The sequence below is a fragment of the Salpingoeca rosetta genome (genome assembly GCF_000188695.1).
Source record: "Salpingoeca rosetta unplaced genomic scaffold supercont1.16, whole genome shotgun sequence".
NCBI classification, from domain to species: domain Eukaryota; class Choanoflagellata; order Craspedida; family Salpingoecidae; genus Salpingoeca; species Salpingoeca rosetta.
Window position 1 is genome coordinate 842,471 of NW_004754918.1, and position 22,443 is coordinate 864,913.

At 54.7% G+C, this 22,443-nt stretch overlaps 7 protein-coding genes across 7 annotated transcripts; 2 read left to right on the top strand and 5 right to left on the bottom strand.

Annotated features, from left to right (window-relative positions):
- Positions 1-1,616: 1,616 nt before the first annotated feature.
- On the bottom strand, positions 1,617-3,293 carry PTSG_07155 (uncharacterized protein; the record flags this gene model as incomplete). Its single annotated transcript, XM_004992518.1, has 6 exons — positions 1,617-1,678; positions 1,890-1,932; positions 2,169-2,242; positions 2,446-2,538; positions 2,862-2,940; positions 3,234-3,293. 6 exons carry the CDS (start codon positions 3,291-3,293, stop codon positions 1,617-1,619), a joined length of 411 nt encoding a protein of 136 aa, XP_004992575.1.
- A 181-nt stretch (positions 3,294-3,474) lies between these two features.
- PTSG_12539 (uncharacterized protein) lies at positions 3,475-3,905 on the bottom strand (the record flags this gene model as incomplete). The annotated part of the gene is made up of 2 exons (XM_004992519.1): positions 3,475-3,604; positions 3,739-3,905. The coding sequence occupies 2 exons, from the start codon at positions 3,903-3,905 to the stop codon at positions 3,475-3,477; spliced, it is 297 nt and encodes a 98-aa protein (XP_004992576.1).
- Positions 3,906-4,884: 979 nt separating this feature from the next.
- Positions 4,885-5,912, bottom strand: PTSG_07156 (uncharacterized protein; the record flags this gene model as incomplete). The annotated part of the gene is made up of 2 exons (XM_004992520.1): positions 4,885-4,894; positions 4,924-5,912. 2 exons carry the CDS (start codon positions 5,910-5,912, stop codon positions 4,885-4,887), a joined length of 999 nt encoding a protein of 332 aa, XP_004992577.1.
- Positions 5,913-6,376: 464 nt separating this feature from the next.
- PTSG_07157 (queuine tRNA-ribosyltransferase 1) lies at positions 6,377-9,609 on the top strand (the record flags this gene model as incomplete). Its single annotated transcript, XM_004992521.1, has 8 exons — positions 6,377-6,519; positions 6,756-6,914; positions 7,291-7,480; positions 7,667-7,725; positions 7,940-8,163; positions 8,445-8,520; positions 9,005-9,199; positions 9,445-9,609. The coding sequence occupies exons 1-8, from the start codon at positions 6,382-6,384 to the stop codon at positions 9,607-9,609; spliced, it is 1,206 nt and encodes a 401-aa protein (XP_004992578.1). The 5' UTR covers positions 6,377-6,381.
- A 404-nt stretch (positions 9,610-10,013) lies between these two features.
- Positions 10,014-13,043, bottom strand: PTSG_07158 (serine/threonine protein kinase). The gene is made up of 6 exons (XM_004992522.1): positions 11,644-13,043; positions 11,287-11,365; positions 10,894-11,025; positions 10,671-10,760; positions 10,428-10,540; positions 10,014-10,169 (listed from the first exon to the last, which is right to left on the bottom strand). Exons 1-6 carry the CDS (start codon positions 12,997-12,999, stop codon positions 10,020-10,022), a joined length of 1,920 nt encoding a protein of 639 aa, XP_004992579.1. The 5' UTR covers positions 13,000-13,043; the 3' UTR covers positions 10,014-10,019.
- A 33-nt stretch (positions 13,044-13,076) lies between these two features.
- Positions 13,077-17,573, top strand: PTSG_07159 (uncharacterized protein). Its single transcript, XM_004992523.1, has 14 exons — positions 13,077-13,219; positions 13,509-13,567; positions 13,768-13,808; positions 14,031-14,190; positions 14,407-14,495; positions 14,749-14,842; positions 15,013-15,087; positions 15,309-15,372; positions 15,571-15,764; positions 16,056-16,123; positions 16,341-16,421; positions 16,581-16,678; positions 16,818-16,867; positions 17,050-17,573. The coding sequence occupies exons 1-14, from the start codon at positions 13,162-13,164 to the stop codon at positions 17,098-17,100; spliced, it is 1,182 nt and encodes a 393-aa protein (XP_004992580.1). The 5' UTR covers positions 13,077-13,161; the 3' UTR covers positions 17,101-17,573.
- PTSG_07160 (uncharacterized protein) lies at positions 17,412-22,403 on the bottom strand. Its single transcript, XM_004992524.1, has 12 exons — positions 21,847-22,403; positions 21,603-21,723; positions 21,153-21,267; positions 20,895-20,967; positions 20,626-20,707; positions 20,341-20,427; positions 20,015-20,132; positions 19,707-19,786; positions 19,408-19,561; positions 19,174-19,223; positions 18,776-18,920; positions 17,412-18,456 (listed from the first exon to the last, which is right to left on the bottom strand). The coding sequence occupies exons 1-12, from the start codon at positions 22,164-22,166 to the stop codon at positions 17,600-17,602; spliced, it is 2,202 nt and encodes a 733-aa protein (XP_004992581.1). The 5' UTR covers positions 22,167-22,403; the 3' UTR covers positions 17,412-17,599.
- Positions 22,404-22,443: the final 40 nt, after the last annotated feature.

The following is a 22,443-nucleotide window of genomic DNA, read 5'->3' on the forward strand; positions in this document are numbered from 1 at the left end:
CTGAAACCCGGGAACACGATACATGCTCGTCTCTGTGGCACACACACACACATATATATAGTTGTCAATGGTGAGGTGACGATCACAACAAAACCAAGCAGTGGTCCCCACCCCCCCCCCACACACACACACAGACAGGGGAATGCAATCAACAATTGCAACACAGCGCCCCCGCCTCTTGCTACGAAGCGTCACGATATCTCACTCTTGAGGCGGGGATCGATGGTTGCGGCCCTTTGCAGCAAAGAGGAGTGCAGTTCCGCCAACTTCTCAAACGCGTTTGAATGTTTCAGGAGAATGACGCCGTTCATCCCCTGCACCAGGAGCTGATGCAGCTGATGCACGTGACATGACAGGTGGTGGTGGTGGTGGTGGTGGTGATCATGTGAGGGGAAGGAAGTGTGATGATGTGATCAAGGCGGACACAGATGTACGTGATCATGTTTGGGTCGCAATCACACACAGACACGCACACACACACGCGCACACGCACACACGCGCACACCAAGCGTATTTGGTTGAAGAGTTGTAGCAGCTGTCGTTCCGTGAATGAGTATGGCGATTTTGTTTGCACGCGCGCGTGTTGGCTCCATGTTGTGATGTTCGATAGGCGTCGCATGCCCTTGAAACTCTTTGGAGGGGGCGTTGCCGATGGTCCCCCCTTCTGGTTCTCCTTGTCCACCACGGCGGTGCTCTCAGCATGGCCGTTGCTGTTGTTGTTGTTGTTGTTGTTGTTGTTGTTGTTGTTGTTGTTGTTGTTGTTGTTGTTGTTGCTGTTGTTGTTGTTGTTGTTGTTGTTGTTGTTGTTGTTGTTGTTGTTGTTGTTGTTGTTGTTGTTGTTGTTGTTGTTGTTGTTGTTGTTGTTGTTGTTGTTGTTGTTGTTAGCGTATCCACGTTGCAGGGCTGCATCACGACCTCTTTGTGTATGCCCGTGACCATGTGCATGGTGCGTTGCAGTGCTGGCCGCCACACCCCGCACGCCGTGGCCACCGCCGCCGTCATCATCGTCGTCATCGTCATCATCCTCGAACAGGAAGAGGGACCAGTCATCGTTTGCTTCGCGTTCCATCCTTCGCTGCCGCCGCTTTGCTCTCAACCACTCCTTTCTCCTCTCCGCAGCAGCTTTTGCTTCTGCTTCTGCTTTCGCTTTCGCTGCCGCTGATGACGATGACGATGACGATGATGATGGTGGTGGTGCTATGGGTGCGCCGTGTCTTGACCTCGCTCCCCGATGTGACCCAGTGTGTGTGCGTGCGTGCCGCTGGCTGTGTGACGTTCGTGGTGGAGACAGCACACGCGCCGCTGCGCCAACGTGTGCCCCGTGATGGCGGCGATGGTGGTGGTGGTGGTGTGGTGTTCGTCGTCGCTTTGGTGACACGAGCAGCACATCCTCCGGTTGCCTGACCGTGTACATGTTTGGGGGATATGTGTGTGTATGCATGTGCGTGCGTGCGTGTGTGTGTATGTGTGGGAAGAGGACGGGGAGTAGGAGGAGGAGGGGAGGATGTCATGTGATTGGGAGCACAAGCGAGTGTGTGCATGAACAAGAAGTGCGTGTGTGCATGCGTGCGTGTGTGTATGGAAGTGGATGGAAACAAATCAGCAGTGTCTGTTACTCACGCGCCGAGTTCGCGAAGCAGCACCGTCGTGTCTTTTCGCAGTGCGAGCGTTTCCTTCTCTGCACACACACACATGAAGAATGGAAAGAGCAACGTGAGCTTTGAGCACGACTGCGAGTGTTGCTCTGGGTGTGTGTGTGTGTGTGTGTGTGTGTGATTGCTTGCATGCAGGTACGGCTATGAATGTTCTGTTCTGTGCTATTGCGTGAGTGCAAGCGGCGTGCAAGTCAACGTGCATGTGGACCATCCCATGACCACATGTGCACGCACGTGAGACGCGAAGTCGTTCTGTTTCCGCCTCTTCAACTGCGTCCTGCACGCCCACACATCATAAATACAGACACATAGACACGAACGCACCCGCAGAGACACAAAGAGACGAAAGACAGGTTCACGTAAAACTCAGAACATGTTAGCGAGGAAAGGGGTGCGTTTGGTGCCAGCGCAAGCCCATGTATGCAAGCGAGGAAAGTGAACTGTGTACATGCTTGATGGTGAACATGGATGTTTGTCGCGGAAGCACATGTCTGCCAGCACGCGTGGACTTACAAAGAGCGTCATCTCGTCGATTGAGAAACGGAAATCATCGTCGTTGTCGTCGTCGTCATCCGTGCTGCGAGGATCTGAGCGTAAGAGAGCAACAAACACACACACACACACATTAACACACATTCGGACACACACACACACATTCACAACACATGTAAACAAAGCAAAAACCACACGACAAACAGTGGGCAATCCCATGGTCACAATCATGCGCATGCGTGCTCATTGTGTGTGTGTGTGTGTGCACGTTGTTGAATGGATGCAAGCACGTGTGTACCGTGGAGGAATCGAAGCCAGGCGACATCATCATCAGAGTCAACTCCGTCCATTGGCAGCGACGACCACAACTTGTTGCTCGTGCCGAGCGGCACTGCGCACGAAAGCACACGTCGACAACCGTAGACGCGCAGCACACACACAAACACACATACACACACATACACACACACATACACACACATACACATCACGCCAGTATGAGACCGCAAATCACAGGACAGGTGTAATTCGCAAGTGCGTTGGTGAAGATGAGAAAATGAAACAAATGCACAAGTGCAGCCCAGACAAACAGACGTACATGTAAACACAAAAAACAGCGTGTGTGTGTGTGTGTGTGTGTGTGTGTGTGTGTGTGTGTGTGTGTGTGTGTGTGTGTGTGTGTGTGTGTGTGTGTGTGTGTGTGTGTGTTCGTACTTTCGAGGTCGTCAAGGCTGAGGTCTGTGAGCGGAAATTGGGACCGGGTGCGCTTTGCGATTGTGGGCGGCTCGTCCAGCTGATGAAATGAGATGAAATGGTGCGGAGTGAAAGGCAACAACGTTGAGTCGATGCACACACGCACGCACACACGCACGCACACACACACACACAGCGCATGTGTGCGAGTGTGTTAATGCAAGGTGAGGTGTGTGGGCGAAAATGGGAGCGAATTGAAGATGAGAAGCACGAGAACATGCATGAATATTGAGCGACTAGTGCCATGAACACCAGGAGCTTCGCAGGAAACGCAAATCACGCCAGCACCACGCCAATCGTTTACAGCACCACATTCACATTCATATGTGATACCTGAAAGAGAGCAGAGAACGCCGAGTTGATGGTCGACGGCGGTGCGTGCTGCCCCGTCATTCCTCCAGATGCCACTGCCACTGCTGCTGATGCTGCTGATGCTGATGCTGCTGATGATGGTGGTGGTAATAGTGGTGGTGCTCCCAATGCAGCCGTTGAGTGTGGTGGTGCCAGGGCGGCATTGGGGTGTGGCGGCGACGGCAGCAGCGAGAGATCGAGCGAGCAGAGCGTGTCCGCGTGATCAAGTACAGGTGCTGCTGCCGTTGATGCTGCCGTTGCTGTTGTTGGAGAAGGCAGCACGGGAGCTGCTGGGGCGGTGGGCACCGTTGACAACGGAGCCGATGTGGTGTTCGTGGTCGTGGGTGCAGTGCCTGCACCAGTGTTGGGGCTGGGCGTGAACACGCCAGCATGTGCATTCACATCCCCTGCTGCCGTTACAACTGGTGGTGGTGCTGCTGGCGCTGACGCTGCAGGCAACGTGAATGGCGCAGCACTGGCAGCAGACGTGGTTGTGGTGATGGCATCAGATGACGGCAGCAGCGGTGGCGGCGACTGCGCGTGCAGCACATCTGGCAGGGAGAAGAAGAAGTCCTCTTCGTACGCCCCGCACCGCGTGCAGCGCTGCTTCACAACCGTGTACCGTTCGCACACGAGACAAAACCGCCCCTGCATCTGCGGTGTTCGCTGACGGCCGAGTGGGAGCGATGGCAGCGCTGATTGTGCTGCTGCTGCTGCTGTTGTTGTTGTTGCTGGTGTTGCTGTTGTTGGTGTGGCTACAGTTGCTGCTGTTGGTGCCATTTCTTGTGCTGTTGTTGTTGCTCCTTGCTTCAGCGCCTGGGGCTGCTGCGCGTCTGCCCGCTCTGCTGATGCTGGCGTTGCGTTTACTGTGGCCGGTGTCGGCGTCTTATCCCCGTCATCCGTGGAGTGGGTGCCAGCTTGAGGTGTTGAGAGCACAGCAGTTTGTCTGGCTGCCGCTGCTGCCGCTGCTGCTGATGATGATGATGATGATACTGGTGTTGGTGTTGCGTTTGTGCTTGCACGCAACGCTGTTGGAGGGATGAGGGGTGTGAGATGCCGCGAACTTGACGATGGCGTTGGAGTCTCTGCTGTCGGAAATCCAGTGTCACTCGTCCGCACGTCATCGTAAAACAAGTCATCATCATCATCTTCCTCTTCCTCCTCCTCGTCAGCATTGTAATCGGCATCATCATCGTCGTCGTCGTCGTCGTCAGCAGCAGCAGCCACGGCAGCGGGCGCGTTTTGCGCTGTTCCGAGAGCAGTTGTTGTTGTCGTTGTTGTTGCAGTCGCCGTTGTTGCTGTCATGTGTGTGCTTGTGTGTGTATTGGCAGGTGCACCACTGGGTATGGTTGGATGCAGGGAGCGAATGAGCGGGACGGGTGTGCTCGCATTGCTGTTACAACTGGTGCTGCCTCCCTGTGCAGTCGTGCTGGTGGTCGAGGTACTCGTGGTGGTGGTGGTCGTCGTCGTCGGCTGCATTTCACATTGCGGTGCACCACTGCCTGTAGCGGCAGCTGCGGTGGTTGATGCCTCTGTTGCACTGCTCACCGCGCTGGCCTGCCGTCCACCACTATTACCACCACCACTCGCTGTCTGCGCGTTGGTCTGTGCGAGTGCTCCCCTGACCGCTGCCTCAATTCCTCCTGCATGTACTGCTCTCATGGACACTGACGAAGTTCCAGCTGTTGCTGTCGTCGCTGCGGCTGTTGTTGCTGTTGTTGTTGATGTCGCTGTGGTACTTGCTGCTGTTGATGATGCCGCCGCTGTCTTGTTCGCCTCGAGCTGCTGTCGACTCCGCAAGATCTCCATCTTCTGCGCGCGTGTCAGGATGGGAAGGTTCAGCACGTCGTCGTTCTCGTCAAAGCTCAGCTCGCTGTACGCCTCCGTTCCATCATCGTCAGAGTCGCTCTCAAACTCATCGTCATCATCGTCATCGTCGTCATCATCATCATCATCGTCCTCATCGTCATCACCGCCACCGCCGTCGTCATCATCATCTGTATCTTCCCACACGCTGGCATCGGCATCGTCATCATCGTCGCCATCATCAACACCATTATCACCGTTCCTCGGAGTGGAGCGCCCTTGCCCAGACATCTGTTGCGCCTCCTCCTTCTCGTCCTGGTGCTGTTGCTGTTGCTTGATCTCCTTTTTCTTCTTCTTCTTTCTTCGCTTGAGGCGTTTGCTTTGCTGCACTGCGTAGTCGATGACAGCCTCGTTCGAGACGAGTTCTCTGATGATGGCCTTGACGTCGTTCAGCTGCAGCCCCATCTTCGACGCCATGCCTTTCCATCGGTCGTCATCATCGCTCTTGTCATCCTCAGCCTCATCGGTGGCACCCTGGTCTTTGGTGGTGGTGGTGATGGTGGTGGTGGGCCTTTCCGCCTTTTGACCGTCTGTACCGCTGCCAGCACTTTGCTTCTGCTGAGCGTCATCTGCGTCATCTGTGGTCTGAGCTGCGGATGGCGTTGGAGTCGAGGGGCGATTGGACAACCCGCCCTGCTGCTGCGGTGGCTGCTGGGGCTGCTGTGGCTCTGACCGTTGCCCTTGCTCCAGATTCGCCTGCGCCTGTGGCTGAGGCGAAGACGCTGCTTGTTGTTCTGTCGATGCATTCTGTGCCGGCGGCCGCTCAGGAGGTGTGGGCGATGCACCACCAACCATGGCGCTGTTGGTGGTGGTGGTGGTGGTGGTGGTGGGTGCTGTCTGTGCGTGTCGTTAGTTGTGCAGCGAGCACGCTCGTGCAACGTTGCCCGCACGACAACTGCTGCTGCTGCTGCTGCTGCTACAGCACTGTGCTCAGGTTGACATGAAACCCCCACTCGACACCGCAACACCACGCCTTCACAACAGATGGATTGTGTGTGTGTGTGTGTGTGTGCGTGTGTGGCTGCTGCGTTGTCGACTTGCTGCTTGTCTCGTTCGTTGGCGCGAAATTGGCGGTGCAATTGTAGAGAAATGACGAAAGATAACGTAGATTTTCGAACGTCCGGTAAACGCGGAGGAAGCACACGCACCACAACACACCACGGACACGCACTGCACACAACACACCACCACGCCAACACCCGACACACCACCACGCCAACACCCGACACACCCAAAGCTCGCACAAGCACGACGTTGGGGTTGGATGCACAGGATGGCGCAGAGATCGGCGTTGCAGTTTGACATTGTGGCGAAATGCTGCACGACCAATGCCCGCGCAGCAAACATGACTCTGCCACACAGTGTTGTCAGCACGCCAGTGTTCATGCCAGTGGGAACTCAGGTGTGCATGTGTGTGTGTGTGTGTGGAGTGTGTGTGCGGGAGGGGTGTCTGTGGGTGTGAGTGTGTATGTGTGTTTGTGTGGAGTGTCTGTTCGTGTGTGTTTGTGTATGTGTGCTAGGGGCTCCGTGAGTGTCTTGCTTGTTGTGCACGCCTCAGGTTTTCGCTGTGCGCTCTTTCCTTGTTTTGTCCTTTGTTCTTACAATGACGCCGTCCGTAATTGTGGCGCACTGCGTTAGGGCACAATGAAAGGCATCACGCCGGCACAACTTGAGTCTGTCGGCTGCCAAATCATGCTGTCCAACACATACCATCTTGGCGCACGCCCCGGCCCAGACGTGCTCAAGGAAGCCGGTGGCCTGCACAAGTTCATGAACTGGAAGCGCTCCGTCCTCACTGTGCGTTCGAGCGTGCTTTGTGTGTGTATGTGTGCATATGTGTTTGTGCGTGCCTGTGTACGTGCATGTGTGTGCGCGTGTACGTGTGAACGTGTGTGCGTGTACGTAAATGTTTGCGTGTGTTTGTACGTGTGTTTGTACGTGTGTACGTATGTGTGTTTGTACGTGTGTACGTATGCGTGTGCGTGTACGTGGGTTTGTCCTTGCGCCGTCTTGGCAGCCCACACCTCCTCTTGCGTCTGACTTCTTCAACACACACACACATTCACACATTCACACACTACCACAAGCAATTCCACCGTCATGCAATGCTTCCTGCTACCACATAACCTTCAATTCCCCCCCCCCCTCCAACGAAACTCAACCCAACATGCAGGACAGCGGCGGGTTTCAGATGGTGTCGCTGCTGGCGCTGAGCGAGGTGACGGAGCAAGGGGTCAAGTTCCGCTCACCGCACGACGGCAGCGACATGCTGCTGACCCCGGAACACTCCATCTTCCTCCAGAACGTCATTGGCGCCGATATCATCATGCAGCTCGACGACGTTGTCAGCTCGCTCGTCACAGGTGTGTGTCTGTATGTGTTTGTTTGTTTGTTTGTGTGTGTGTGTGTGTGTGTGTTTGTTTGTGTGTGTGTGTGTGTGTGTGCATTTGCTTACGTGTGTGTTCTCACGTGTGTGCCTGTGTCCATGTGTGCATTTGCTCATGGCTGCTTGTGATCATATGGCCTCACTCCAACATGACGCTGCCCAGGTCCGCGCGTGGAGGAAGCGATGCACCGCTCCATCCGCTGGCTCGACCGATGCATCGAGGTCCACTCATCACCAGAATCACCAGTCACCATCACAACCAACCCGACTGCTGATGCATCTCTCACCACCACCCCCTTAACCGTCCACACGCACGCTCATTCAATCACACCACCACCACCACCACCACCACCACCAACACCACCAACCCACAACACACGAGCCACAACTCACAAACCATCCGCCACTCTCCATAATCATCCCCTCGTGCCCTCAGGCCCACCGCCACCCCGACCGCCAGAACCTCTTTGGCATTATCCAGGGCGGGCTTGATGAGAACCTGCGTCGCGAGTGTGTGCGCGAGATGGTGGCCCGTGACCTGCCTGGCTATGCCATCGGCGGCCTCAGTGGCGGGGAGGAGAAGGATGCGTTCTGGCGCGCTGTCAAAGTCAGCGCTGATCTTCTTCCAGATGGCAAGCCGCGTTACTGCATGGGCGTTGGGTGAGTGCTGTTGCAGTCGCTCGCTGGCGTCGTGTTGCTGCTGGGTTGGGATGCCCTTGGCTGTCTCCTTTGGGTTTGTTTGTTTTGTTGGTTTGTTCGAGTGCTGTGAGTGTTGTCGTCAGACTTCTGCCAGGCATTGTGCGTTCTGCTGGTGTTGACGTGCTCCACACACAGCGCTTGGCTCTGCAGCGCGATATTCATCAACACTACCGTCCCTTCATCGTGCTACTCGCTCCGCTCACCTCACCTTCACCACCACCGCCGCTACATCATCATGGCAGTTATGCCGTTGATATGGTTGTGTGCGTGGCTCTCGGTGTGGATATGTTCGACTGCGTCTTCCCAACACGAACCGCGGTGAGCAAAAGGCGTCGTCATCAAACGCTTGTTGTTGTTGTTGTTGTTGTTGTTAAGTTGTTGTTGTTTAAGTTGTTGTTGTTGTTGTTGTTGTTGTTGTTGTTGTTGTTGTTGTTGTTGTTGTTGTTTAAGTTGTTGTTGTTTAAGTTGTTGTTGTTGTTGCTGCTGTTGTTGTTTGAGTTGTTGTTTAAGTTGTTGTTGTTTAAGTTGTTGTTGTTGTTGTTGTTGTTTAAGTTGTTGTTGTTTAAGTTGTTGTTGTTGTTGTTGTTGTTGTTTAAGTTGTTGTTGTTTAAGTTGTTTGTTGTTTAAGTTGTTGTTGTTTAAGTTGTTGTTGTCATCGTTGAGCATGTGTGCTTGTGCACACTGCGCTCATGTGTAAACATGGCCACCACATGAACGCTTGTTCTCACCCACTCACTCACTCATCCACGCTTTTACCCTTTCCGTCCGTATTTCCGTATTGCATCACGTCGCGCAACGACAGCGATTTGGTCACGCGCTCGTGCGAAACGGACAACTTGTCCTGAAGCAGAAGAAATTTGCAAACGACTTCCGCCCTATTTCGGAAACGTGCACGTGCTCCACGTGTCGCGACTACACACGCGCGCATCTGCATTGCATCGTGAACAAGGAGCCTGTCGCATGCCACCTCCTCACCGTCCACAACATTGCATTTCAGGTCTGTGCCGGGGGAGGGGGTGGTGATTAATTGCAATTGCGATTATGTGTGTGTGCGTGCGTGTGTGGGTGTGTGTGCGTGTGTGTGGGTGCCTGTGTGTGTGTGTGTGTGTGTGTGTGTGTGTGTGTGTGTGTGTGTGGGTGTGTGGGTGTGTGGGTGTGTGGGTGTGGGTGTGTGTGTGTGTGTGTGTGCATTCCCCGATGCAACTGATACCCCCATTACCATTACCAATGCCATCGTCCCAGCTTGAGCTGATGGGCAATGCACGACAGGCGATTATCGACGGCACGTTCCCTGCGTTTGTGACGACGTTCATGGCTGAGAACTATCCAGACCACAATTACCCGGTCTGGGTCCGTGAGGCACTCGCATCCGTCAACATCGACCTCCCACCACCGCAGAGCTCGTGATGTGACGTGTGTGTGTGTGTGTGTGTGTGTGTGTGTGTGTGTGTGTGTGTGTGTGTGTGTGTGTGTGTGTGTGTCGTGTGTCTGTGTGTGTGTGTGTGTCTGTGTGTGTGTGTGTCTGTGTGTGTGTGTGTGTGTCTGCCTGAGTGCTCATCTCGTCACATTGCCAGCAGCACGCTTTTGATGCTCCTGCCGTGCTGTTTGTTTGCTCGGCCGCTTGGTTGGTCGTTCGCTGCGAAAGCGATCATCGGTGTGGATTGCACCTGTGCATACATGATTCACGCTTGACGCTTGGCTCGCTTCTAGCTGGACTGGTTTGATTAAACACCAACTCTACATCATGCCAAGAACGGGCGTGGTTCCATCGTGACGCGCACATACACACACACACACGCACGCACAAAACCGCGTGTTCACATGAGGGCGGTGAGGGTGTTTGCGACATGAGCAAAGCTCGGGCGCCGGGCAACGAGTGCGAGTGTGCAGTCCTGCGCCACTTCGCTCAAGACTCGACGAATTGGCACGTGGGAGGACGTGGAGAAGTGCGTGCGTGCAAGTAACTCCTGCATCGGTTTGAGTGATTGAGGAATTGACATGCGTGTGTGTGAACGAGGGAAGGAGCGTGTGGAGAGAGACAGACACACAGACACACAGACACACAGACACACACACACACACACGGACAGACAGACAGGCAGACAGGGAGACAGAGAGGCAGTCAGACAGGGCCAAACAACTCAAGCATGTGCATGTGTACAATCCACCCTCCTTTCGTTTTTCCCGCTCCATCACACATCATGGCCGTGCCACCACCATCTCACCTTGATCAAGATGCCGAAGGCACGCATCTCCTGCCGTTCAATGAGGGGATGGTCAGACGGAGGCAGATTTGCATACGACCACGCCGCCCCAAAGTCAGACAACCGCACTTCCCCTGATGGCAATCACAATGGCGGTGGGGGGATGAGTGAGCGAGGTGGTGCATCATGGAATGTGCGCAGTTCGTGCTGCCGCATTCGCTCCTCAAGAGTTGCAAACACACGCACAACAGCACATGACCCCACCTGTATTGGGGTTGTAGAGGATGTTGTGTGCATAGATGTCGCCGTGTGCGACCTGGTGCGAGTGCACGTGCGCCAGGGCATCGGCAAGCGCTGATCAGAGCAGGAGACCGCACAGAGATGGTGAGCACATGTACAGAAGATCCGCCCTGCTATGAACTTGCACACACACAAAAAAAAACCCCGCATGCAAACACACACACGCTGCGTCACACCACCCCTGCACCTGCGAGTATGGCGAGGGTGTGTTGCGGCGTGAGCTCGAGCTCTGCGGGATATGTGCAGCGCAGTGTCGTCCATGCGTCCGGCGGTGAAGCCAGCGGCTGGAAATCGTCGCTGAGATACTCCAGCACCATGCCTGCAGGCAAAACAAAACGGCAACACAACAACAAACGCAATCACAAGGATGTAATGGCATACGGACGAAGTGGATTGTGTGAGATTGTGTGAGAATGATGGAGTGATGAACAAACAAAACGGCAAACAGCAGCCATGTCGACGATGTGGCTCAACCGTTGAAGCTGATGATTTGAACACACACGCATGCACTTTCATGCTACACGCATACAACAGCACACACGCCCGATTGCTGCTTGCAGGCATGCAAATGGCGCTTCACCTGGTTGTGGTTTGGTGATGATGCCGTGCACGGCTGTGATGTTGGGGTGTCGAAACAGTTTCGCAATTGCCATCTCATCCTTAAACCATCACATATAGACAGGGTGTGAGCAGTCAGGAAGCAAAGCAAATCACATGCGTAGCATGCACACTACAAGACAAACACACGCACACACACGCACGCACGCACACACACACACACGCACGCACGCACACACACACACACACACACACACGCACACACATACACACACACGCACGCACACACACACACACGCACGCACACACACACATGCCAAAGCCCCCCCCCCCCCCCACACACACACACACACGCACACGCACGCGCATGTTCACACACCCAAAAGCTGCCGTCAGACGACTGCGACTTGAAGAGCTTCACGGCGACTGCAGCACCCTTGTATGTGCCACGATGCACAACACCGCTCGTGCCCTCGCCCAGCACCTCTCCCATCCTGAGTTGCGACGCGTCAATCGTCTGCGGCTGCTGAGATGCTGGTGCCTGCCCCAGCACAGGGTTCCCAGCGAGCGCCACCCAACACAGCCGCGGCATGCTGAACATGCCTGCAGGCAACGCGGTGAGCTCGTTGTGGGAGAGACGCACAAGCTCCAACCGCCGCATGCCGGTGAAGTCGCGTGGGAGGTGGTTGAGGCTGTTGCGGGTGAGCATGAGCTTGCGAAGGTTCGTGCGTCGGAACGTCAGGTCCACCAGCTCGGTGATCTTGTTGTCGGTCAGGATGAGTTGCTCGAGGTGTGGAGACGCCGCGCGGCCGTCAAACGTGGCAAGACGGTTGCCCTTTAAGCTCAACACGCGCAGCTTTAGCGCCGCTGCCAGCGCATCTGCCTCCACGCTGGCAATCTCGTTTCCGCTGAGAAACAGAATCTCCAGCTGCGGCAGCGACAGCGCATGCTGCGGGACAGTCGTCAGCCCGTTCCTGCCAAGATCCAGGAGCTGAAGGCGCGTGAGCTGCTCCAGACGTGACGGCGCCCGCTTGAGGTTGCAGTCGAAGAAGATGCCAACCTCCGTGGTCGGCGGCATGGATATGGCGGAGCATCCCTTGCGTGTGACTCGCTCGTCACCTGCGGGCTTGGATTCTGGCACGCCCGGTATCCTGCTGTTGCTTTGCTCTCCGCCGGCCTTTTTCCTCTGCTTGTGTGCACTGAAACTGTTCTTGCCCTTGCTGTGATGAGTCTTGATTCCAGTGCTGCTGCGGCTGCTGCTCCCACTCTGACTGCCATCGCTGCTGCCGGATATGCTTTGGCCTGCCGAGCCGCTGCTGAGCGCTGCACCGTGCCGCCCAAGCACACCCGGCTGTGCGTCGTTCTGCACGGCGACCACCGAGCGGCCAGTGCCGGTGGGTTGCTTGCTCGTGGTGAGGATTGCCGCGTAGAGCACAAGCGTGATGACCAGGGCCACCGAGAGCATCTTCCACGACAGGCTGGAGCACATGACGGACCAGGCTGTCTCGTTCTGCAGCACGTGGTGGTGGTGCAGGCGTGCGTGGCGCCGGCGATAATCCTCGTTGTACACGTCAGACGCAGCCGCGGGGCCCGAAGTCGACGGAAATGACACGCCTTTGCCCCCAGCACGGAGCAGCGGTGATCGCCGCTTGTTTCCAGACCGCACCCCACCTCGTCCAGCACCACCAGCACCACCTCCACCCGTGGTTGCACTCGCTCCTCGCCCACCCACCATCACAACAACAACAGCACACCAAACTGCTCCGTTGCGAGTCCGTGTGTTGAAAAGTAATCAATTTCATGGCGAATTATCGGCAACGATTGGATACCGCTCACAAACAGCACAGCAACAACAACAACACATCATCGTCATCACCAGCAGCCGACGAGCAGCGCGATGGAAGCGAAGACAGAGGTCGTGGCCGTGTTTGTGGTCGACTTTGACGCGCTCAAAGGTGAGTGGGACACATGATGTGGTGAGAGGGGGGTGCAAATAGGAGGTGTTGGTGGTGGTGGTGGCTTGTCTGTGCGCTTGTCGTGTGTGTTATGGTTGGGGTTGTTGGGCTGTGTTGTGGCTTGTGTGCGATGATGGATCAACGTGGAACGTGGGGCGGACACACTCATCCAGGCATGCGCAGCGCGTGCCGCGTGCTGATATGTCTTGTGAGAGTGGGTGGCACACTCACCAAACGCGGGTTGTGGCGGGGGCGGTGCTTGCACTTTTGATCTGTTTCCTATGACAAGGCAACTCCCTGAGATGGCAATATCCAAACGACGTTGAGCTGCCCTTCGTGGAGTTCAAGGTACGCCGCTGCTGCTGTTGATGATGATGTTGTCGCTGTCGCTGTGCGCATGTGTGTGTGCACGTGTGTATGTGTGTGTGTGCACGTGTGTATGTATGTGTGTGTGTGTGGATGGGTTGGCTCATCATTGCTTGCTTGCTGATAATCAACATCGTGTGGTGATCGCTTGTTTGGTGTCCGGTCCTGTGCGTTTGTATCAGGCCATGCCATCGGGATCACACTCCGTATTGGAAGACTTTCCGTGAGTTGATTTCCCACACACACACACACACACACACACACATGTGCACAGAGGGATAAAGGAGGAACGAGGGGGAGACGGATGGCTGTTGAGTGTGTCTCATCATCTTCGTGGTGTTCATGCTTGCGCTTGGCGCATCGTGGTTCCTTTACACACGCGCTGAATCCAACACACTTCACACCACAATGCGCCACCCCCACACACCATAACCTGGTTTTGCAGGTATGGGTTCTTGGCTGAAGGGATGTACATGGTGAGTTGCTTCAAGACCATCAAAGATGCCCAGGCTGCCCGAGGGCTGCGCGCGTGCAGTGTCGGTGTTGTCTGCACATCTCCGGATTTCCTTCATCGCCATCGCAGCTTCCTCAGGGATCAATGCCAGGTAGGTGTGTGTGTGTGTGTGTGTGTGTGTGTGTGTGTGTGTGTGTGTGTGTGTGTGTGTGTGTGTGTGTGTGTGTGTGTGTGTGTGTGGGTGTGGTTATCCGAGCGCCTTTGTGTCTGTCGTTGCGCAGAACACACAGCGGTGCTTGCCAGCGATGTGCCCATTCACAATTCACAACCACACGGTGCTTATGTCATGTGGTGCCCCCTGATGCAGAAACACCTCGTGACTGACGATGACGACTACAGCGAACTCAAACAGTACTTTGAGGACCAAAAGGCAGCAGAAGCAACAAACGATCAAGCGTGCGTTGTTGTTGTTGTTGTTGTTGTGTGTGTGTGTGTGTGTGTGTGTGTGTACGTGTGTCTGTGTGTGTGTGTGTGTGTGTGTGTGTGTGTACGTGTGTCTGTGTGTGTGTGTGTGTGTGTGTACGTGTGTCTGTGTGTGTGTACGTGTGTTCGTGCTTTCCATTCCTTGTCTTTCTGCCATCTCACACAATGACCATCATGTGCCTGTGTACGCATGTGCATGCATGTGTCCCCATATGTGTGCGTGTAGTGCGGGTGCGCGGGTGGTTGAGGTGCGCTCGCCCGTGTGGAATCTTGACCGCTCGGTCGTCCGCGAGGCCGAGCACTCAAACCAGATCCTCGTCGTACGTCTTGTGCATGGCTGCATGGCTGTTTGGCTGTTTGGCTGCTTCTGTATGTGTGAGTCGCTGTTGGCACCGCGTAATCTGCGCTGTCGCTTCTTCCCCTTTATATTCACCACCACCACCACCACCATCATCACCACCACCATCGCCGTGACCACGACGGCCTGCAGTTGCGGCACGAGGAAGGATCGCTGTCTGAGCTCGTCCGCCGCTTTGGTCGTCGAATCATGATCCTCTGGAAACTGGTCGGCGCTCAACAGTCACGACGGCTGTGGTTGCTGCTGGTGGTGGCAGTGCTGGTTGCAGTTTGCATCAGATAGCGCTTGTCTTCTTCTTCATCCTCCTCCTCCTCTTCATTGCAGTACACAGCAACCAATACATCACCCACTTATCGAACCACCAACCCCACTCCATCCACCCATCCATCCATCCATCCATCTATTTCATCTGTTTGTCACTGTCACAGGTTCTGCTGCAGAAGCGTGTGATGTTTCTCACTTCCCCGCCCGTAGATCCGCAGTGCCAGCAAGGTGGGCGCAGGCAGCATGCACCTTGGCACACACGATCTCTCACTCGCGCAAACTGGTGCTGCTGCACGCAGTTGCCCACCGCCACTGCCTCGTTCACATGCACACACTCACGAATGTACATGCGAACCATAGATTGACACCACATGCCTTCTCACCATCGTCATCACCACCATCGCCTTCACCACCACCAACGCGCAGTGTATGCGTGCTGCGCCCTGGGCTCCCACACAATCGCGTCGTTTGCACACACGCAAGCGCGCCCGTTCCTGTATGCAAATCTCTCGGACATTCCGTGGATGTCAACCCACTCAAACTACATCTGCTGCGTCACGGAAACGGTCTTTGAGCTCAAGACCTCCCTCTTTGACGCGTTTGTGTTTCCAGATGACAAGGTGCCGTGACATTTGTGCTCGTGTGTGTGTGTGTGTGTGTGTGTGTGTGTGTGTGTGTGTGTGTGTGTGTGTTAATGTGTGTGCGTGTGTGCGTATGTGTTTATGTGTCTACGTGTGTGTGTGTGTGTGCTGTCGATTATGTGTGTTTGAAGGTTTTCACAGTCTTTCCGTCTGCCTGTCTTTGCACGTCCGCCTGACCATTACCATTCTTGATTCTCTTCACACCCCATCTGTCCATCACAATACCGTTACATCACCCTACCAACCTGTCTTCTCCCGAATCTGTACCAGATGCTGCCTGGTGCGAATGTCGGCTCGCTCCTCAAACTCACGGCAGCAGACAAGGACCGCTACAAGCGGTGCGTGCACTTGTACTTGCACTACAGGGCTCTGTTGCCTCCCACGCACGCACGCACGCACACACACACATGGCATAAACCCATGCACATAATGTGCGCGAATGCCCAGCTGATCACCACCGCCTCCCTTGCCTTCCTACTCACCACCACCACCTTCACCCCCTCCCTCTACCACGACTACCACCTCCACCACCTTGCTTCGCGTGTGCATGAGCAGACTGATGCTGTCGCCATCAGATCCGCACATTTCCGTGAACTCGGAGAAGCAGTTTTACAGCCAGGAGGACTGCTACATCAGGTGATGCAATGTTGTGGTGTTGTGTGTTGGTGTGGTGGCAGGTTGAGGATGTACACACACGCGCATGTGTGCGCGTGTATATTATCGCATGTGCGCGCGCACACGCACAGAACTACAGTTCACTGACGTGATTGTGTGTGTGTGTGTGTGCGTTCGCAGGTTTTTTGCTGAGATGAACAACCGCATTTTCGCTGCATTGGAAGCTGCGTCCGCACGGCCAGATCGAAGAATCACAAAGGAGGACGTAATCGCCGTTGGTACGGATGCTTGCAGGCAATGTGCCACACAACGAGCTCACTCCCACGCAATTGCTTGACCACTTGGGTCTGAAACTTACATCCCTCACCGAGCCACCCGTCGTGCTGTCTCTCTATTGTATGCGTGTGCGAACAACAGGGTTGTCGCCACAGGACGACGGTCCGCTGTTGGTTGAACTCTCAACGACTGTAAGTGAACTCTGATGTTCCTGTGCATCAGTTCCTCCATGCGCTCGGTACCAACACACACGTCCCATGCCACTGTTCTTGCTCTCGCTGTGCCTTTTTTGGTTGTTTATCAGCTCACGTGCCACATCACGCCCCTCCTTTCGTCCACCTCCAACCTAATTTGCTTGCATGCATTTCTGCAGTACTGTCCCGATTTGGAGATTGACGACATGGCGTCCTGCTCCTGCGCGTAATCACGCACAATCACACACGCACAATCACACTATCGCAAGCCATGTCTGTCGCTGTTTGTTGGCCTTGTATTGTTTGTTCGTTGTCACACACTGCATCAGCAGTGTCGCACCATCCCCATCACTCCATGTTTCCCCTGCGTGTACGTATCTTGCTCATCTTCAACGCTCGCCCCCCCCCCCTCCTGCACGTGCGTTAATGAACAACCACTCCCTCCTCCACCATGTGCATGAATTGCATGCATGTGCATTCTTGTTTTGTGTTTCATCGACTTTCGTTCTCCTGCTTGTGCACCAGTATTGCTGCTGCTGTTGTTCTCCGCGAAAGCGATGCATTCCATCGTGTCAACTCGAGTTCATCATTGTCCGCAACAAATGTATTCGCAGCAACACACACACACACACGTGCATGCACAAAACCACATACACACGCATACACGCACGTACACACGTACACACCCATACACACACATACGTACACACAAAAGCACATGCATGAGCATCAGTTGAGTGGCCGCCGGCGCTGCGTTGGCTGCGGAATCACGGGAATGTCGTGATGGCTCGATGCACCACCATCACCATCACCACCAGCTTGGTTGTCATCGCCGTCGACAGCAGCGTCGGTGTCCGTGTTCATCTCTGCTGTGTACCGCCGCCTACCAGCGTGCACCAGATGCTCTTCACCATGGTCCTGATCATGGTGATGGTGATGGTGATGATGATGATGGTGGTGGTCGTGGTGGTCGTCGTCGTGGTGGTGGTGGTGACCGTCATCTTGATTGTCATTGTTGTCATCGTTGTCGTCATTGTCGGTGCTGTCTTCGTCTCCGCTCGAGTCTTCGGCGTCCGCCTCCACGTCCTCACCACCATCCTCGTCTCCACGAGCATCATCATCATCACCTTCGCTGCCCTTGACTTCACGGTCCTCGCGCGTCTGCTCCTCTGTCTCGTCATGTTGCTGCTGGTCGTTGTCGTTGTGGTGGTCGTCGTCATTGTCGTGCGCTGTCTCGGGGCTCTCTGGGGCTGCTGCTGCTCCTTCATCATCAGATCTGGTGCTACCGCCATAATTGCCATCATCGCCATCATCGCCACCATCAACAGCACCACCAGCATTGTCCGTGCCATCGCCACCACTGGTCACCTCGGATCCATTGCCAGTGTTATCGTCTGTCGCTGCTGCTGCTGCTGCTGCTTGGTCTTCTTCCATTTCTTCCTCTTTCTCAGCATCGTCCTCGTCGGTTGCCTGCAAGCATTTGCGCCGCATGTGCTTCTCCACCAGCAGGGCTGCGTTCTTTGCAGCGATGGCCGACATTTCCATCGCAGAGGCCGAGTTCTCAATGGCGTTGGGATAAAACACGCCTGACACGTGAGCGCATACACGCACGCAGTGACAGCAGTGGTCGGCCGTGGTGGTCACAAACATGAACACGAACAAGGATGAGATGTGTTACTCGCTGCGTGATAGGATGATAACAACACATGCATACGCGTGCACGGGAGTGAGAAAAAAAAAGCAGGAAGGAGGGGGCACGGACAGAGCACAGCGCAATGTATAAACTGTGTCAAAGTCAGTGCACAAACGCGCAACCACAAAAGCCACCACACAACAACACAACCATGCATTCACACAGCGATGCACGCACACGCCGCCGTCTCGCGCTTGCAACGCTGCACACACCTTCGCCGAGAACAAACGGTGTGAATTGCTCGGGTGGGGCGAATTTCGGATAGGCCTTCCAGTCCACCTCACGAATGGAGTCCTCCTTGATGTCAAGCAGAAACAAATCCAGCTCCTCCCGGGCCAGGCGCCGGCGGGAAAAGATCTGATGTGGTGGTGGTTGTTGTTGTTTAAGTTGTTGTTGTTGTTGTTTAAGTTGTTGTTGTTTAAGTTGTTGTTGTTGAAGTTGTTGTTGTTGTTGTTGTTGTTGTTGTTGTTGTTGTTGTTGTTGTTGTTGATGATGATGATGATGATGTTGTTGTTGTTGTGTGCAATGGCAACCATGGCAACCATAGAGGCATGGAAAGAGGTCACAGCTGAGACACCAATGACGATCGTGCTGATGCGCTCAATATCACCTTGAAGAGACCAGCGTTGTTCTGTTTCCTCTCGTCTGTCGCAACATTCGCTGAACGGCCGCAGAGATGGGAAACGAACGAACATGCTGAGGTCGATGACATGAAACACCACAAACCCAACTCGTCTCACCTGATCGCTTCCATCACCGCCACCCAAATGAAATACACCCCACCACAACGCAACCACCAACGCAACCATGCCAACCAACAAACAAACAACACACGTGCTCGTACCGATGCAATTGATGGGGATGGTGTCCTTCTCGACGGTGAGAATGACAGCTGGGACGCGGTGGTCCTCGCGCAGTCCAAAGTATGACGAGTTCAATGTTCCCTCAACAAACGTCGCCACAGTCGTGTGCATCTTCCGCGCAGCAACCCGCGATTGCTGTCCAGAGAGGGCAAGAGGATGCGTGTGTGTATGTGTGAGTGAGAGTATGTGTGTGTGTGTATGTGAGTGAGTGTGTGCGTGGTGGTAGTTTTGAAATCTTCGCGTGCAAGTGCAATTCACCTCTCGCACAAAATCAGCGCACCATGTCCTCGCTCAGCTCGATGCTCCCTGTCTCCAGTGGTGTCGCAATCACAACTGCATCGTACTCGCGCGTGTGCGTCTCTGCTTCACGCAATGGCACATGTGCGCGTGCATGTATGTTTGTGTGCGTACACGCATGCAAGATGGGTGTGTGTGTGTGTAATTGTGAGTACGAGAGGCGAGCATGCTTGTGTGACGTCTTCAACGTGCACGTGCATAACTATGCGGTGGTACGTTTGTCGACAGAGCACAGAACACAACAACTTGAGAGCATCACATGAGATCCATGCACACGAACAAGGCGCCCACCTCCTTCGTTGGTTGTGGTTGTGATGGTTGGGTTGCCGCCAGATTGTGTCACGATGCGGTCCACGTGCGTATTCAAGTGCACGTGTGTGGATGGATTGTCCAGAAGCCGGGCACACATCTGGCCAGAAAAGGACGAGCATGCCGCCCACAATAAGCATAAATACAGGTGAGTATGGCCAGAAAAAGAGGGCACGCACATGCACACACACACACACATGTATTCACAGATATACGCGCACACACACGCACACGTACACACACGCACACGTACACACACGCACACGCACACGCACGCACACACGCGGCCGTTGGGAAGCGATACGCACTCGATTGTTCCCCTCTTCGATGGCCCACAGGTGTTCAGATGCGCCAGCAAGCGAGACAGCACCGCCAAACGCATTCATGTTCAGATCCTTATCAACACACACACACATGAAAACACGAACACATGAGCACATGAATACGCAATAGCAGCAGCAGCAGCAACAACAACAACAAGTATGAGGCGATTGGGCATGACGGGGCTGCGGGTTTGGCGTGTTGTACAAGCACAACACACTTGGTCACAAACATTGAGCCATGACACACGATGACACCACATTGCATTGCACCTGGCCGTAGTTTGTGCGCATGATTCCAACGACGAGCTCATCGGCAAGAAGATCGCCAATCCCCTGGTCGCGAAGGTACGACCTGGCAGCACACACACACACACACACATGCACGAAGTCACACACACACATGCACATGTGCACACACATACACGTAGATGCATGATGTGGTGTGATTCACGATCATTGGCGAGCATGACTTCGGGACGTGGTGCACGCAAGACAAAACGCTGCTGCTTGCGACGTCACGCGTGCGAATCAAAGCAAACCTGAGATCCTGTTGTGTCAAATCGTAGAGACCAACATGTGACAGCAGCGAATCCACGGTATCAAACACCAATCCTGATCACACCCAAGATGAACGTCGTTCGTCAGCGAGGAAGATCATCAACTCACAGTCGGTCTTGTCATGGCAAGAGAAGACAGCCACGACCCATGCCCGTGCATCAACAACACACGAGTCCCACAAAAGCACGGGGCACCACCAGCCTATTTCCCTCCCACCCGACTGCGGACTAGCAACGGACGTTGGTGCTGTGCTTCGTAGATGCCATCAAACTTGTCCAGCAGTTCCTTGACCACCCCGTCCATACGGTAGGGACTCAGCCCATACCGCAGCAGCATCTTTAGGATCGTCACCCACTGTCAACGTGCAGTGACCATGTACCGCAGTCGCGTTACGGTCGCGATCTGTTCCCCAGCACAGGGGGGGAGAAAGACCAAGAGGGCAAACTCACACGGCGCACACGGCGCACACGGCGCACAAGCAGCACAAACAGCGCCAACAGTACCAACAGCACAAACAGCACAAACAGCACAAACAGCACAAACAGCACAAACAGCACAAACAGCACAAACAGCACAAACAGCACAAACGCTCAAGCACACACGCACATGCACTCGGTGACCACGCCAAAGCAGCGACAAGGCACGCACACAGCCACTCCACGCAAGTGGGTGCACATCGGCTCACTCACATCGTACTCGGAAGTCTGGAAGATAATGTTGTCGCCATCAAACACACCAAGAACAGAGTGCTCTCCATACGCAGACTGCTGAACGGTCAAGCCAAGTGTGTCCGTGAAGTTCCACATGTACCTGTGACCCAAGGCAAGTACAATGTGAGGCTGACAAAGTGGTGAAATATCAAATAGGACAGTCTGTCACCCGAGTACCACCACAATGTAAACAACAAGCGAGGCGCATTTCAGAGACACTCACTGATTCTTGCGGTGGATGATGGAGCCACCCATCTCAATGAGGCTCTTGTTTGCGTTGTCGTGGACAAAGCTCTGCAGGCGACCGCCAACACCACTCTCCCGTTCAAACACATCGATCACTACATCGCCATTCGTCAGCTTGTTGAGGTCGTTGTGCAAGTGGTGCGCAGTGAATGCGCCGCCGACACCGCTTCCAACGATGGCAATGGACAGCTTGTCTTCGCATCTCTCGCTCGAGGCTTCAACAACAGTAGTCACAACGACCAACGCGAGTGCAACTGCCCACAGCGCGAAGGCTGCGGCTGTGGAACGCGTGACCATCTCACGCTGCTGTTTCGCCACACACACGCACACACGCGTATACCTTTAATCGACCAACCAGCAACGGCAGTGGCAGTGGGGGGGGACCGTGAGCGACCAACACACCTGACACAGCTCACACAATCCCAGCCACAAGCAAGCTAGCAAGCAAGCAAGCAAGCAAGCAAGCAGCAGCTTTGGTGGTTGGTTGGGGAGGACAAAGGTTGTTGTTTTGTTGTTCGCTGTCGTTTGTGGCAGGTTGATTATTATACTTTTCAGTAACCGCTTCAAGCAGCCA

What these genes read in the sequence shown, in the direction of transcription:
- PTSG_07158 (XM_004992522.1), bottom strand. Translation starts at nt 12,999, where the DNA reads ATGGTGGGTGGGCGAGGAGCGAGTGCAACCACGGGTGGAGGTGGTGCT. An exon ending in CACCCTCGCCATACTCGCAG is followed by an intron (nt 10,761 to 10,893) that starts GTGCAGGGGTGG and finishes TGCTCTGATCAG; the next exon opens with CGCTTGCCGATGCCCTGGCG. An exon ending in CCTCTACAACCCCAATACAG is followed by an intron (nt 10,541 to 10,670) that starts GTGGGGTCATGT and finishes GATTGCCATCAG; the next exon opens with GGGAAGTGCGGTTGTCTGAC.
- PTSG_07159 (XM_004992523.1), top strand. Translation starts at nt 13,162, where the DNA reads ATGGAAGCGAAGACAGAGGTCGTGGCCGTGTTTGTGGTCGACTTTGAC. An exon ending in TCCGTATTGGAAGACTTTCC is followed by an intron (nt 13,809 to 14,030) that starts GTGAGTTGATTT and finishes CTGGTTTTGCAG; the next exon opens with GTATGGGTTCTTGGCTGAAG. An exon ending in CAGGAGGACTGCTACATCAG is followed by an intron (nt 16,422 to 16,580) that starts GTGATGCAATGT and finishes GTGCGTTCGCAG; the next exon opens with GTTTTTTGCTGAGATGAACA.
- PTSG_07160 (XM_004992524.1), bottom strand. Translation starts at nt 22,166, where the DNA reads ATGGTCACGCGTTCCACAGCCGCAGCCTTCGCGCTGTGGGCAGTTGCA. An exon ending in TTGACACAACAGGATCTCAG is followed by an intron (nt 20,708 to 20,894) that starts GTTTGCTTTGAT and finishes GTGTGCTGCCAG; the next exon opens with GTCGTACCTTCGCGACCAGG. An exon ending in AACCACAACCAACGAAGGAG is followed by an intron (nt 19,787 to 20,014) that starts GTGGGCGCCTTG and finishes TGCGTGAAGCAG; the next exon opens with AGACGCACACGCGCGAGTAC.